Genomic DNA, 14,593 nt, shown 5'->3' with positions numbered 1-14,593 from the left:
TTCCAATGGGTCTTTCACATCAAGTAGCCAAAGTATCGGAGAAGGCAATGGCAAGCCACTCCAGTACTCTTGCCTAGAAAATCCCATGGACGGAGGAGCCTGGTAGGCTGCAGTCCGTGGGGTCGCTAAGGGTCGGACACGACTGAGTGACTTCACTTTCACTTTCACACATTGGAGAAGGAAATGGCAACCCACTCTCGTGTTCTTGCCTGGAGAATCCTAGGGACGGGGGAGCCTGGTGGGCTGCCGTCTATGGGGTCACACAGAGTCGGACACCACTGAAGTGACTTAGCAGCAGCCAAAGTATTGGAGCTTCAGCATCAGTCCTTCCAAAGAGTATTCAGGGTTGATTTCCTTTAGGGCTGACTGGTTTGATCTCCCTGCAGTCCAAAGGACCCTCAAGAGTCTTCTCCAGCACCACAATTTGAAAGCACCAAATCATGGGCACTCAGTCTTCTTTATGGTCCAACTCTCAGATCCATACATGACTTCTGGAAAAACCACAGCTTGGACTATACGGATCCTTGTTGTCAAAGTTATGTCTCTCTGCTTTTTAATATGCTGTCTAGGTTTGTCATAGCTTTCCTTCCAAGGAGCAAGCTGCAGTCACCATCCTCAGTGACTTTGGAGCCCAAGAAAATAAAATTTGTCACTGTTTCCACTTTTCCCCCTTCTATTTGCCATGAAGTGATGGGACCAGATGCCTTGATCTTAGCTTTCTGAATAAAGAGTTTCTAAGCCAGCTTTTTCACTCTTCTCTTTCATCCCCATCAAGTGGCTCTTTAGTTTCTCTTCACTTTCTGCCATAGAGGGGTTATCATCTGCCTATCTGAGATTGTTAATATCTCTCCCTGCAATCCTGATTCCACATTGTGATTCATCCAGCCTGGCATTTCACATGATATACTCTGCACATAAGCTAAATAAGCAAGTGACAATACACAGCCTTGACATACTCCTTTCCCAATTCTGAACCACTGATTCCTTAATTGGCCAGCCTACTCACTAAATTGATAAACCGAAAGTCAGTACTTACAGAACAGGGCAAGTGCAGAGGAACCAAACATTCCAGTCCCCCAACATACTGAATACACTATCAGGTGAGGTCAAACAAAGCAACCCTATGCCATCCTGTTTCAGCTCCCATACAGTAAACAAGTATTCCTTTAGCAGTCTATTCAGTGCCCCACTGTTTACATTTCTATGCTTTTTGTTAGTGATTCTGATGTGGGCCCTAAGCATAGTGCTGAAGTACTATCTCGTGTTCTTAAGAGCAAGAAGGTTATGATGTACCTTACAGAGGAAACACGTTTTAGATAAGGTTCATTCAGACATGAGTTATAGTACTCTTGGCCATGAGTTCAATGTTAATGAGTCTACAATATATATTAAACAATGTGTTTCTTTAAATAGAAACACACCTAATATAAAGTTATATACTTATCATTAACAAAAACTCTATGATTAAAGGTTCATGGAACCTAACCCAGTATTTCCCCAAGCGACAATGATTCAGTCAATATCTGCTAATTCAGTACCTTCTGTGATTTTATAGACCATAATTACTACAAACAATAAAATTAACTGTATTCTTCAAAAAAATCCTTCAAAAATAAAGATGAATTAAGATATTAAAGATGAAAACAAAAACTGAAAGATTTCATCACCAAAGAACCAGAACAACAAGGAATGTTAAATGAAGGTCTTCAGAAAGAAGGAAAAAAGATACCATATAGAAACCCAAATCTTCATAAAGGAATGAAGGGCAGAAATGGTAAATATATGAGTAGACACAAAATAGTCTCACTTCCTAATTTCCTTAAAGAAATGGTAAATACATGAGTAAATATAAAGTATTCTCATATCTTAATTCCTTTCAAGGATAACTGATTTTTGAAGCTTAAATAACTACAATATAGACAGAATTAAAATGACAATGACAATAAAGGCACAAAGGATGGAAGGAATACACAGAAGTAAAAAAAAAGCAGATGGAACTAAGAAAAGAGACTTAAATTAACTATACTAATAATTACACTCAATGTAGTAAACTGCTCCAATTAAAAGGCAGAGGTTTTCAGACTAGATGAAAACACTACTATATGCCACTTACAGGACACACACTTTAAATACAAAAACACAGGAAGGTTAAAAGTAAAAGGATGTGAAAGGATATACGATCCAGGTACTTACCCTACAAAATCTAGAATGGCAATATTAATTCAAACAAAAAAAGTATTCTCTTGAGATTACCAGAGGTAAACGGAAGCTTTTGATAATGATAAAAGAGCAATAAGACATATGCTAAACAGATATCTAACAACACTGAAAGTTACACAGGAAAGGTGTAATGGAAAATCATGAAGCAAAAACTAAAGGGAGACAAGGACAAATCTACAAACATTATTTAAAAATGTTAACACTCAACTCTCAGTTAACTGATAGACTAGATACACGTGCACATACACACAGTCTATAAATAAGCATATAGATGGTTTAGACAACACCCCAATAAACTGACTTCATTATAGAGCATTACAACCAATAACAGAATGCACATTCTGCTCAAGTACACATGGAACATACACCAAGATAAACCATTTCCTGGTCTACAAAGTAAATCTCAATACATTTAAAAGGACTGAAATCATGCAGTACATGTTCTCTGACCACATGAATTAAGCTGGAATCAATAAAACAGAAAAATTCTGGAAAACCCCTCAAATGTCTGGAAATTAAACACACAATTCTAAATAACTGATGGATCAAAGAATGTATCAGGAAAAATTAAAGAATAAAGCAAATGATAGTGGAAATCTGCAGAATACAGCTAAAGTAACGCTTAGAGAGAAGTTTATAGCTTTATAATGCTCTTAGAAAAAAGGGTTAAAGTTTAAACCTTCCACCAAAGGAAACTAAGAAAAGAGCAAGTAAATCCAAATAAACAATAGACAATAAATAAAATAACAGCAGAAACCAATGATACAGGGAACATGCAAACTAAAGAAACAAGTCAATGAACCAAAAGTTGGTTTGTTGAAAAGATTAATAGAACTGATAATCCCTAAAATGATTAAGAAAAAGAGAGAAAATATGTATTGGAAATAAAAGAGGGACTATCCCAGGGAAGGGGGAGCCTGGTGGGCTTCCATCTATGGGGTCACACGGAGTCAGACATGACTGAAGTGACTTAGCAGCAGCAGCAGCAGCTCTATAACTTCTAAAAAGGTAAGAGGTTACACAAACAAGTTTAGGCCAATAAATTAGACAACTTAGGTTGAGTGGACAAATTCCTTGATGTTCCCTCATAAAGATGAAATAGTCAAGTTCCTTGCAAAGCCTACATTTCCAAAACTGACACAAGCTGAAACAGAAAATCTGAATAGCCCTATATCACATTAAAATAGTATACCTGTAGTTTAAAACCTTCTCCACACAGAGAACTCCAAGGCCAGATAGCTTCACTGTGTGTGTGTGTTCTCAGTAGCTTCAGTTGTGATTCTTTGCCACCCTATGGACTTTAGCCTGCCAGGCTTCTCTTTGTGGGATTCTCCAGACAAGAATACTGGAGTGGGTTGCCATTTCCTCCTCCTGGGGATTGTCCTAACCCAGGGATCTCTTGCATTGCAAGTAGATTCTTTACCCACTTATCCACCTAGAAAGTCCCATCACTAATAAATTCTACAAACACTGAAGGATGCTTACATAAACTTTTTCAGCATATTAAGGAAGAGGAAGCACTTCCCAAAATGTTTCATGATTTATGTACTAATACCAAAACCAGACAGAATTATTACAAGAAAATAAAAAATACCAAAAAATAAGGACTTCCCTGGTGGTCCAGTAGCTAAGACTACAAGCTCCCAATGAACTCCCATGGGCACGGGTTTGATTCCTGGTCAGGGAACCAGATTCCACAGGCTGCAACTAAAGATCCTGCATGTTGCAACAAAGACCCAGCTCAGCCAAATCAACTAATCAGTCAAAAAGAAAAAAACAAAAACACACACAATGAGAAAAAAAGAAAGCTATTTTTTAAAAAATAGAGAAAAATATTCCTTACACAAGGCATGCAAAATTGTTAGCAAAATATCAGCTAACTGAATTCAGAACTTGGTAGAATAAAACTCTCAATTTAATAATGATGTTAATTAGTTGAGACTGAGAAGTTCTAAAGACTATGAAAGGGACTTACAGGATAAGTTTAAGTGTATTTAATAGACTCCCTTAGAACAAAGATGAACAGAATTTTAAACAAGTAAATTCCCTCTGAGACCAAAGACTCCACTAGATTTTTAAAAAATCATTAATGCTTTAGGTCAGCTTCACCGAGGGCTGTCAGTATACTAAGATAAATAAATAATGGTGCCTTAATAATGGTGCCTTTCAATTAGTGAAATTTATAAGTCAATCTATAAAGTTCAGGAGAAAGAAAAATGAGTTTCTCTTTTCACAAAAGCAGCTGATAGGTTTGCAACTAAACCTGTTGCAATATGATTGTTCCTACAGTAAAACCACAGGAGTCCTCTGGTTTTAAGACAGCAGAAAATACTTCCCAGGAAGGGGCTTGTATTCTTTCCTTATCTGCCACATGTACCTCTCAACTACAGTCTCTACTCATCTTTTAAGTCTCCACACTCAGCCCTAAACCTGCTAATTTTCCTTAATATTGAACTCCCAAGAGACCACCAATATGACCAGCCTACTGCCAAATCTGTTTGAACAAAACTCTGTAAGCCTTCTTAATCTATCGTAATAAGAACAAGTCATTAAAGAAGTAATTTTTAGAGAGCCACATAAGGATTCAGAGACTGCCGAAAAGATAATCCAATCTTTAGCAGCTACAGCTCCTACTACAGGAGCAGGAGTAACACCTACTGTACTACCGTTTGGCATTATCTACCAACATTTCCGGAGAAGGAAATGGCAACCCACTCCAGTGTTCTTGCCTGGAGAATCCCAGGGACAGCGGAGCCTGGTCGGCTGCCGTCTATGGGGTCGCACAGAGTCGGACACGACTGAAGCGACTTAGCAGCAGCAGCAGCAGCAACCAACATTTCCAATGCTTATACCCTTTGAATCAGTAATTCCACTTATGTGAATTTATTCTACAACACATAACAGCATGTATTTGCAAAGAAGTATAAATAAAGGTGTTCACAACAATGCTATTTATAACAGAAAAAGCTAAAAAATAACCTAATTATGACCAACCTTGATAGTACATTAAAAAGCAGAGACATTACTTTGCCAACCAAGGTCCGTCTAGTCAAGGCAATGGTTTTTCCCGTGGTCATGTATGGATGTGAGAGCTGGACTGTGAAGAAAGCTGATCGCCGAAGAATCGATGCTTTTGAACTGTGGTGTTGGAGAAGACTCTTGAGAGTCCCTTATACTGCAAGGAGATCCAACCAGTCCATTCTAAAGGAGATCAATCCTGGGTGTTCATTGGAGGGACTGATGCTAAAGCTGAAACTGCAATACTTTGGTCACCTCACGCGACGAGTTGACTCACTGGAAAAGACTCTGATGCTTGGAAAGGTTGGGGGCGGGAGGAGAAGGGGACGACCGAGAATGAGATGGCTGGATGGCATCACTGACTCTGTGGACATGAGTTTGAGTGAACTCCGGGAGTTGGTGATGGACAGGGAGGCCTGGCGTGCTGTGATTCATGGGGTTGCGGAGAGTCGGACACGACTGAGCGACTGAACTGAACTGAAGAGACTGGTTAAATAAAAGAGTACATCCATATACTTTGCATTTTTAAATAAATTAATGCTTTAATTCATAAGACTTGGCATTTTTTTTTTTCCTTCTTTCTGGACACACCACAATGCGGAACTTCCCTGACCAGGGACTGAACATGTGTTCCCTGCAGTGGAAGCACAGTCTTAACCACTGGACAACCAGGAAAGTACCAAGACTTTGGACTTTTATTTGAGAGAAAATATTTCAGTACTTCTAGAACCACACAAAATATAGATCGGGATTCATCTATAATATTGTTCAACAAATACCTGACTGCCTATACCACATCTAAGGGACTGTGCTCAGCAACGGAGAGATAATGCATGTAGTCCTTTCCCTCAAGGTAAAAAGGTAATATAGTCCCTTTCCTCAAGGAGCATATAATCTGGGGAACAGAAATGAGTGAACAAACCATTCCCATATATACAGAATGGTGAGGTAAGAATAGAATGTCATGGGAATGCATGAGTAAAATGATTTAAAAATTAAAAATCACCATTCCACAAAACAAAAAGCCATTAATTTAAATGTGATATTATCAATTCCTCCTTTTGAGCTGAAAGAATGATGATGCCTTCGTTCTGAGAAAACTTTAGCATCAGTAGAGCTGGATCCTCCCACAGTGCATGCCTATGTCCTACATTAGCTAGCCACAAAGGTCACACTCACCCACTTGAACACTGATGATGAATTATGGTTTTGCTCTTATAGTTCCATCCCTGGGGCTGTCACCCCCAGAGGAACCTTCTAGGGTCTATATTTAGAAACAGGAATAAAAATTCTAAAAGAATACACTATAAGAACAGTGTATCTACCAACATTCGCTTCTACTTCGAGGTCCCAGGGGAAAAAAATCAAGATCATCCATTTGGTTGGCACTTTTATTCTGGGCTAGCAAAGGACCTTTAAGATGTGCCATTTAAATTGGGGCTTTGCAACAGCAGTGTTTCAAATAATCTGTTTTTAAGTATATTAAGAAATAACTACACATAATACAGAGCCAATTATTAGACAATAGGTGTGTGTGTGCTAAGTCACTTCAGTCATGCCGGACTCTTTGCCACCCTATTGTAGCCTGCCAGGCTCCTCTGTCCATGGAGTTCTCCAGGCGAGAATACTGGAGTGGATTGTCATGCCCTCCTTCAGGGGATCTTTCCAACCCAGGGACCAAACCTGAGTCTCTTATGTCTCCTGCAATAGCAGGCGGTCCTTTACCACTAGCACCACCTGGGAAGCAAGCACACACAGATAATATAGTAGTAATCTTCCAAGTTTACAGAAATAGAGTGTTAAGATAGCATGTTTCTAAATGTTATTTCACATAATTAGATATTTATTAAAGGTTCAATATAACTTCATCATTTCATTTTAAAAAGGATTTGAGGAAGCTTGTTAGTTACTGAAAAGAACTATAAATTTGACACTGAGCTTCCTAGGAACCAATCTGAAAAGTAATTCACTTTATCTGTAAGTCGGACATGACTTAGCAACTAAGCAACAACAACAAGCACACCACCTGTTCCCAACTTTTATTCCTAGTCTGAAAATTAGAAACGGTTAACAAGAGAATTATTCAGAACCTCTATATCCATCAGTTCCATTCCTTGTTAACATTTTCTAGATAAAAATGAAGAAGGGAGGATGGGAAATGGATTCTGACATAACATCTCTTTCTTTGGTGACAACTACTTCCTGGGAATGTCACATCACCGTTTACTTGAACTTTATGTTAAAGACTAATACTTAAACTATATAAACTATACATCACTCAGAATCTTTTAACACCTCTATCATGTGCTTCTATGCTGATATAATGACTGTAAAAATGACCAATAATTTTTAATCCTTAAGCCATATAATGGCAAGCCACTCCAGTACTATTGCCTAGAAAATCCCATGGATGGAGGAGCCTGGTTGGCTGTAGTCCGTGGGGTCTCTAAGGGTCGGACACGACTGAGCGACTTCACTTTCACTTTTCACTTTCACACATTGGAGAAGGAAATGGCAACCCACTCCAGTGTTCTTGCCTGGAGAATCCCAGGGACAGGGGAGCCTGGTGGGCTTCCGTCTATGGGGTCACACAGAGTCGGACACGACTGAAGTGACTTAGTAGCAGCAAGCCATATAATGAGCAATATTATACTATACTTATGAGCAATATCTAATTCTATACAAATTTCCATTTCAACAACTTTGGATAGTCTCTGAAATTGATTTAAAAACCACCAACATTCTATTCTTTGTATCCATTGCCTCCAAGTCCTATCAGTTCTCTTTCATTACCTAACTATAAAAACAGAGACTCAGAGCCAAAAAACTCATCCTTCCTAGAGTCTCTTATATTCCTCCCTATATTCCATTTCCACTAAACGAACTAGTTCAAGCTCTACTCACCTCTCTCAGAACTACTGTGAAAGATCTCTAAATAGTTTCCATTTTTCTTTCCAACCTTGAAAATTGCCACCAATTCATTTTTCTAACACGGCTTTCATTATTCCATGCCTCAGTTCAATAATTTTTGATGGCTTCCCAATGATGAAAGCAGTAATTCAGGAAAAGGATGATAAATAATGAAATAACATCATATTTTGGAAACAACAACAAAAACAATTTTTGCCTCATAATTTAAATTGCCAAGTGCAAGGGCAATTGTGGATGGCAGAACATGAATAAAAGCAGGATGATTAAACCCTAAATCCCTAATCTGGCATCCGACACCCTTCAGAATCCTGATCTACCACGCATTTTACTGGCTTAAAGAACATGTCCAGAGACCAGCTCAACGCCATCCTTAATGAATGGTTTGCATTTCTCAACTCAAATTTCTTTCCAGTTTCCCTTGCATGCTCTCAAAGCCTAGGTTAAACAACCATTATTTTAACCTGAAGCCAATGTTTCTCCATGAAAAACAGTCAGCAGGGGAAAGACTTCAGTCGCATCTCAGTTACTGCCCTGGAGTGGGGATGCTCCAAGTACTGATACAACAGAAAACAGCAAGATTACAATTTCTCAAATAAGGGAAATCAGCACTTACTCAAGAAGAGGTTAAACAACAATATGAAATACAGAAGTGTCAGGGATCTACCACATGCAGTAACATAAACCGCCCTCCAGTCACACTGATCTCTGTTTCTAACTATGCTCTGCACATTTCTCACCTCTTTGTCTTTACTCACGTCCATCTTTTTAGTTTCTCTCAATCTTCAAAACTGTATTTCTGCTCCAAAATCCCCATATAATTCAGGAGCACATTTCTAAAATAAACAATCTTTCAAAAAGCGAAATTTTTTACCATGGCCTATTACAGACCTCAAATGACCTAAGTGTAGTCTGCCACCCCACCCTCACCTTAACACCCACCACTCTCTACTTAGCTTTCTCACTAGTCTTCTCACTAGCTTTCAAACATACATTACTGCCTCGGGGCTTTTGCCTCCCAGGAGCTTCTTGGAAATTTTTTTGTATCTGCAGCTTAAATCTCACCTCCTCAGAAAGGCCTTTCTAAGTGCTACCCTATCTAAAAAGGTTCCCACACATCTCAATAATTTTCCACAACATCATCCTTCCTATGCTGCTCATAACACTTAACACTATTCTCAGTTCCTTAATCAGGTGTTTATAATCTGTACTCCTCTCATGGGGAACACATCTGTCTTGCTGATTGCTCTATCTTCCTAGCCTAGAATAGTGCCTCTTTGCAGGTAATCAATAACCAGCTGCAGGAAAGGACTGTTAAGAAAGCCAGACTCAGTGACATGGTTTAACTATCTGTGACCATAATCACAATGTTCCTTTATGTCCTAAAAGAACTAAAGTTTCTAGATAGGCAACATCAATACAGAATTAGGGAGCCATGTAAAGATAGAATGGCTAAGTGACGCAGTCTTCTCTCTCCTTTGTCTTCCAAAGTTAGTATTCCAAAAGTCAAAACACAGAAAGAATGCTGTCACCTCCTGACTCTCCAAGGTTCAAAGAACAGAACTCTTTTGTTTCCACATAGGAATACAATATGAAAAATTAGTTTGCTTTTCTTAATCATTAAATTTATCATTTGTAACTGTCTTATTACTTGATATTTTTCCACCTCACTTTAGTTTCTCGAAAATGTGTTTTTACTCATAAAAAGGAAAACTTTAGTTACTTCTCACCTTCTAATTATCTGCAGTGTAGTAATTAATGTTTTGAGTAATGCTCTGGGGTATGTCAATATCACTACTGACTTATTTTTTTCCTTGTGGTGCAAGAGTGAACTGAAGAAAAAAAAAAAATTCTTCCATGATCTCCCACTGAGTATCTTTTTCTAGAAGAACAACCGTTTCTAAAATCCTACAAGGCTATGACAATTTCTCACCAGGCTGTTACACTACCTGATTCTTGATCCTTGCCTTTTTACACGTAAAGGTCGTACTACTAGTGGGACGATTTCTGTCCCCAAACTAACAAGCTACTTTAATTAACGTGTCTAAGAGGATGAATTCTCAACCTCTAACAAACTTTTTTCTCTTCCAAAATTAACAATCTCCCAAAATGAAAAGGATAATAAAACAATTTTTCCAAATAATAGTCATAACAAACAGGTGCTGGTAAATGAAAAGATATGAAAACCATTTACGGACAATGCAAATTGTCTCTGCAGCCCTAAAATATATTACTTCTACGAAACAGTATTTCTAACCAACAGATGAAAACGTCTGTCTCAAAACATTTTATGAAGTCCCAGGGTAAATCTGCCACAATTTCAACTGTCCTCTTCCCGCCAGGGAATCCACAGGTTTCCCCTTCTTTGGGAATGTCAACCATTTTGCCTTTTCCTTTTATCTCTACGATTCAATTACGATGCATTAAGAGGCTAAACTTGTGCATCCTAACAGCTATTCCCCGCCTTCTGCGGCAGAGCTCCCGGCAGAACTGCGCCCCCTTGTAACACGGTGCCCAGGTCCCATTTCCCCGGCTCCGTTAAGCTGGTGGTAAATAGCCACATCACAACCCGGGTAAACTGGGCGGTGGCAGGACCTCGCCAAAACTCCGCTCCCCGATTCTCCACGCGTCACACCACTGGAGGCGCTCTCCCTTCACTGCAGTCAGGTCAATGTGGACGTTTTCCACTGGACCGGCTCCCCACGAGCGCGGGGCCGGGGCGGGGGAGATGATGAGCATGGGGCCAAGCCAAGGAAGGGGTGAGGAGAGGAGCCAGGGCTGAATGCAGGCAAAGACCAGCAAGAAACTGCGTCTTTTCCCCAGGAACAACCTAGTCGGGCAGACAAAAGATTAGGGCGCCAAGGCCTTCCATCCTCACCCCGGAACCAAGGCAGCCAGATGAATCCACACCCCTAGTTCCCTCATTACAGACCCAGTTCCTGCAAGGGGTGGGTTCCTAACTTCCCCGACCCGGTGGAATGGAGAGCTGACAGAACAACCCGGGACCGGTCGGGGCGCACGTGCTCCCAAATACCCAGACGGACAATAAAGAGTAAGCCCGGGCTTCCTCTGCCGCCCCACCCTGCTCCCCGCGGCTCCCACCAGCGGGGGCGCCTTCGCCCAAAGATCTGCAGACAAAGCCCCCTCCGGGGGGAGAGAAGGGCAGGGTCCAGGCTTTAAGGGCTGCGCACAAAAGAGGGAGGGGCGCGAGGGGCGGCGCGAGGCGGAGGGCGCGGCACTCACCCACTGAGCCCGAGGAGCCCCTGCGTTTGGGCGCGGCCGGCGTGGAGGGGGGCGCGGCGGGGGCTGGGACAGCCGGGGTCCACGCGGGCTCGGCCTGAGGGCTCACGTCGGCCGGTGGAGGAGGGGGAGGCCGGGCCGGAGGCGCCTCATCCTCAGAGAGCTTGGAGTGCGAGTCTGCGGTAATGGAGGGTGGGGAGGGCGCGGGCACCGCCGACGACACGGGGCTCGGGTCCCAAGACGGCTGCCGCTCCAGAGCGGCGAGGGGCGCGGCCGGCAGGGGCCCCCTGGGCGCCGGGGGCACGAAATCAGTGCCGAAGTCCAGCAGGGGCGCGCTAGCCGGGGCGGCGGCGGCGGGGGCCACCGGGGCCGCCGACAGCGCGGCGGCGGGTTTCCTCTCGAGCACCTCCAGCTCCTCCAGGTCCTCGTCCTCGTCCTCGTCTTCCTCCTCCTCCTCCTCTTCCTCTTCGTCCTCGGGCTCCTTCACGAACTGGTACTTGAATGCGGGCTGAGGCCGAGGCGGGCTGTCCGAGGACGAGGAGACCAGAGGCGACTGGTCCATGTCTTCCATGGCTGGCAGGGCGGAGGTGATGCTACAGCTGCTGCCTCCGCGGGAGAAGCTTCTTCTCAGAGCCGCGGGCGGTTGTGGGGGGTGGGGAGGACTGAGAGGGGCAGGGCCCAGCGAGCCGAGGGACCTGCAGTGGCGACAGCTCCCGGAACAATGAGACTGCTCCGCCAGCCTCCGCGCCCGTGATGCGCCACCCGCCCCGTCCCCAGTTGCCGCCGCCGCCGCCCAGATGAGAGAAGCCGAGAGGCCAGCCGACGCTCCGCCCAGTTTGGCGTGACTCACCCTCCCAGCCAGGGAGAGGCAGGCACTAACGCGGGAGGAAGGGAGCCAATCGGCGAAGACATAGGGTTGACGGGCAACCAGTCGGCCCAACAGAAAAGGAAAACGACGAAAGTGGGTGGGTCTCCCTGCACTTCCTCTCTCTTACCGGCCCGGGTGGGTTCCATGGGCGGGGTTTGGAGCTGGGAACCCCACCGACGGCCTAGGGTAGTTGCGGGTCCGGCTGGGGTCTTGGTCTTGGCCTTGGTGAAGCTGGAGTCTGTGTGTTTACAGTACTGGCGAAACGAACCGGCTCCCTCCCAACCCTGAGGGGTCGGAGACGTTCCTGGCACGCCACCGGAAGGGCGTTATCTTGGAGACTGGGAGTGGAAACTTTCCTCCCAGGAAAGGAAAAAACCCAGAGCGCAGAAAGGTTCTGAATAACGGTACTGTGGAGTAGGCCCCAAGGATTGAAGCAAACGTTAAATTTTAGATTTCGAAATAAAAATTTGTTTTCTTTCAAACTTAAATTCCCAAACCACCTTATCACCTTAAGGTGGTACCATCACCACCTTAAAAGAAAAAATAATATTTTTTACAGGTTTAAAGTCACTCCCAGTCTTAACTGCAGACCCTGGATGAGGTAGGCAAAACGACTGGGCTAGACGACATAGGGACTGACTGGAACAGACCTTTTGATGAAAGTCTGTACTTCTTCAAAGAGGGCTTCGGGATCTGCCCGCTGCTGGACTTAATTGGTAGAAGGATGAGTCACCCAAAAGAGGGAGGGGAGAGAGGAAAGTGGAAAGAGAAGGATGCCTTGGAAGGCAAATTTGATTCACATTGTATTTCAGTCACCTTAGGCTCATGAGTCAACATTCTGGATGATTCAGGCTTTCTGGAAGTCAGGATACTTACACATTCATTTCTTTGATATGTCAAAATGAGTATAAACCCTATTCCACTTTTTCCAAAACTGGAGAGTTTAAAGAAAGTGATTGCAGAACATTTATGTATCAGCATCCAGAGGTTTAGAGAGTCCTTTTTGTCTTTCTGATGTATTGAGTACCTTCCAAAAATATCCCCTTCCTCTCTAATCTAGAAGCCCTGGAGAGAGGAGGATAGCTTGCTTTCACATTGCTCTCAGTCTGCTGCTGCCGAGTCGCTTCAGTCGTGTCCGACTCTATGGGATCCCATAGACAGCAGCTCACCAGGTTCCCCCGTCCCTGGGATTCTCCAGGCAAGAACACTGGAGTGGGTTGCCATTTTCTTCTCCAGTGCATGAAAGTGAAAAGTGAAAGTGAAGTCGCTCAGTCATAGCCTACTCTTCGAGACCCCATGGACTGCAGCCTACCAGGCTCCTCCATCCATGGGATTTTCCAGGCAAGAGTACTGGAGTGGGTTGCCATTGCCTTCTCCAGCTCTCAGTCTAGGCCTGCACTATTCAAGTCCTTAGTCCCTGGCTACTGAGCACTTGAAATATGAGTCGTTTGAAATGAGATGTGCTGTAAGTTTGAAATGCATACTATATTTTGACAGTACCAAAAAATTAAGTACCTCAATTTTTATAGTGGTTATATTGGAATTGATAATATTTTGAATATATTGGGATAAATGTAATGTATTAATTTACTTGTTCTTTTTAATACCGCATCTAGAAATTTTAAAATATATATGTGGTTTATATTTTATTTCTGTTTGACAGTGCTAGTCTAAATTGACGATTAGAAATGTTGATTGCCATGGAGAATCATGGATTACTTAAGCAAATTCTTAGCTTCAACTAATACTACCCTCAATTGGGGTAATTAAAAAGGAAAAGCAAGGATTGGGGGGAGGGAGGAGGGACACACAGGGGGAACACAGGAGATTTTTAGGGTAGTGAAACTATTGTGTATGACACTGTCATGATGGATACATGACATACATTTGGCAAAACTCAGAACTGTTCAAAGAGGGAATCCTAATGTAAACTGTGGGCTTCAGTGAGTAATATAGTCAATATTGGTTCATCAGTTGTAACAAGCCTACCACACCAATGCAAGATGTTAGTTATAGGGGAAACTGGTTGGGAGGTAGGCATGGGAGTGTATAAGAACTCTCTTTCCTGTAAATGGGAAACAAAGAAAGTTTAATTTTTAAAAAAAGCAAAGGTAGAACAAGATTTCCTGGCATTGTTACCTGATCAGGTTCGTTATCAACAGTACATTCAAGACCTAGCTTATTAGTCCCACAGAGATGAACTTTAGCTTTATTTTTAGAAACTTGTTGTGAGTTGATTGGAGTTTGTTTGTTTTTAGAAGAATTGGGAAGAGTAGGAGGAGAGAAATCTTAGTGTAGAATTTGAAGGCAGGAGATTTA

At 42.6% G+C, this 14,593-nt stretch overlaps 1 protein-coding gene across 3 annotated transcripts in view; it reads right to left on the bottom strand.

Moving 5' to 3' along the window:
- RTN4 (reticulon 4) overlaps positions 1 to 12,221 on the bottom strand; it is a 71,706-nt gene extending 59,485 nt beyond the window's left edge. Inside the window, exon 1 of one of the 3 annotated variants that reach the window (XM_055400990.2) lies at positions 11,410 to 12,221. In XM_055400990.2, coding sequence (XP_055256965.2) covers positions 11,410 to 11,977 — 568 coding nt within the window. In that variant the 5' untranslated portion in view covers positions 11,978 to 12,221. The remainder of the gene's footprint in view (positions 1 to 11,409) is intronic. The other 2 variants (XM_088841462.1, XM_088841463.1) reach the window with 2 other exon arrangements.
- Between the last annotated feature and the right edge of the window lie 2,372 nt (positions 12,222 to 14,593).

Source organism: Moschus berezovskii, chromosome 11, assembly GCF_049115385.1.
Source record: "Moschus berezovskii isolate FMDL1 chromosome 11, NW_MosBer_1.0, whole genome shotgun sequence".
In the NCBI taxonomy this organism is placed as follows: domain Eukaryota; kingdom Metazoa; phylum Chordata; class Mammalia; order Artiodactyla; family Moschidae; genus Moschus; species Moschus berezovskii.
The sequence above is the reverse complement of the archived record's forward strand: the minus strand, read 5'-3'. Positions and strand labels throughout refer to the sequence as shown.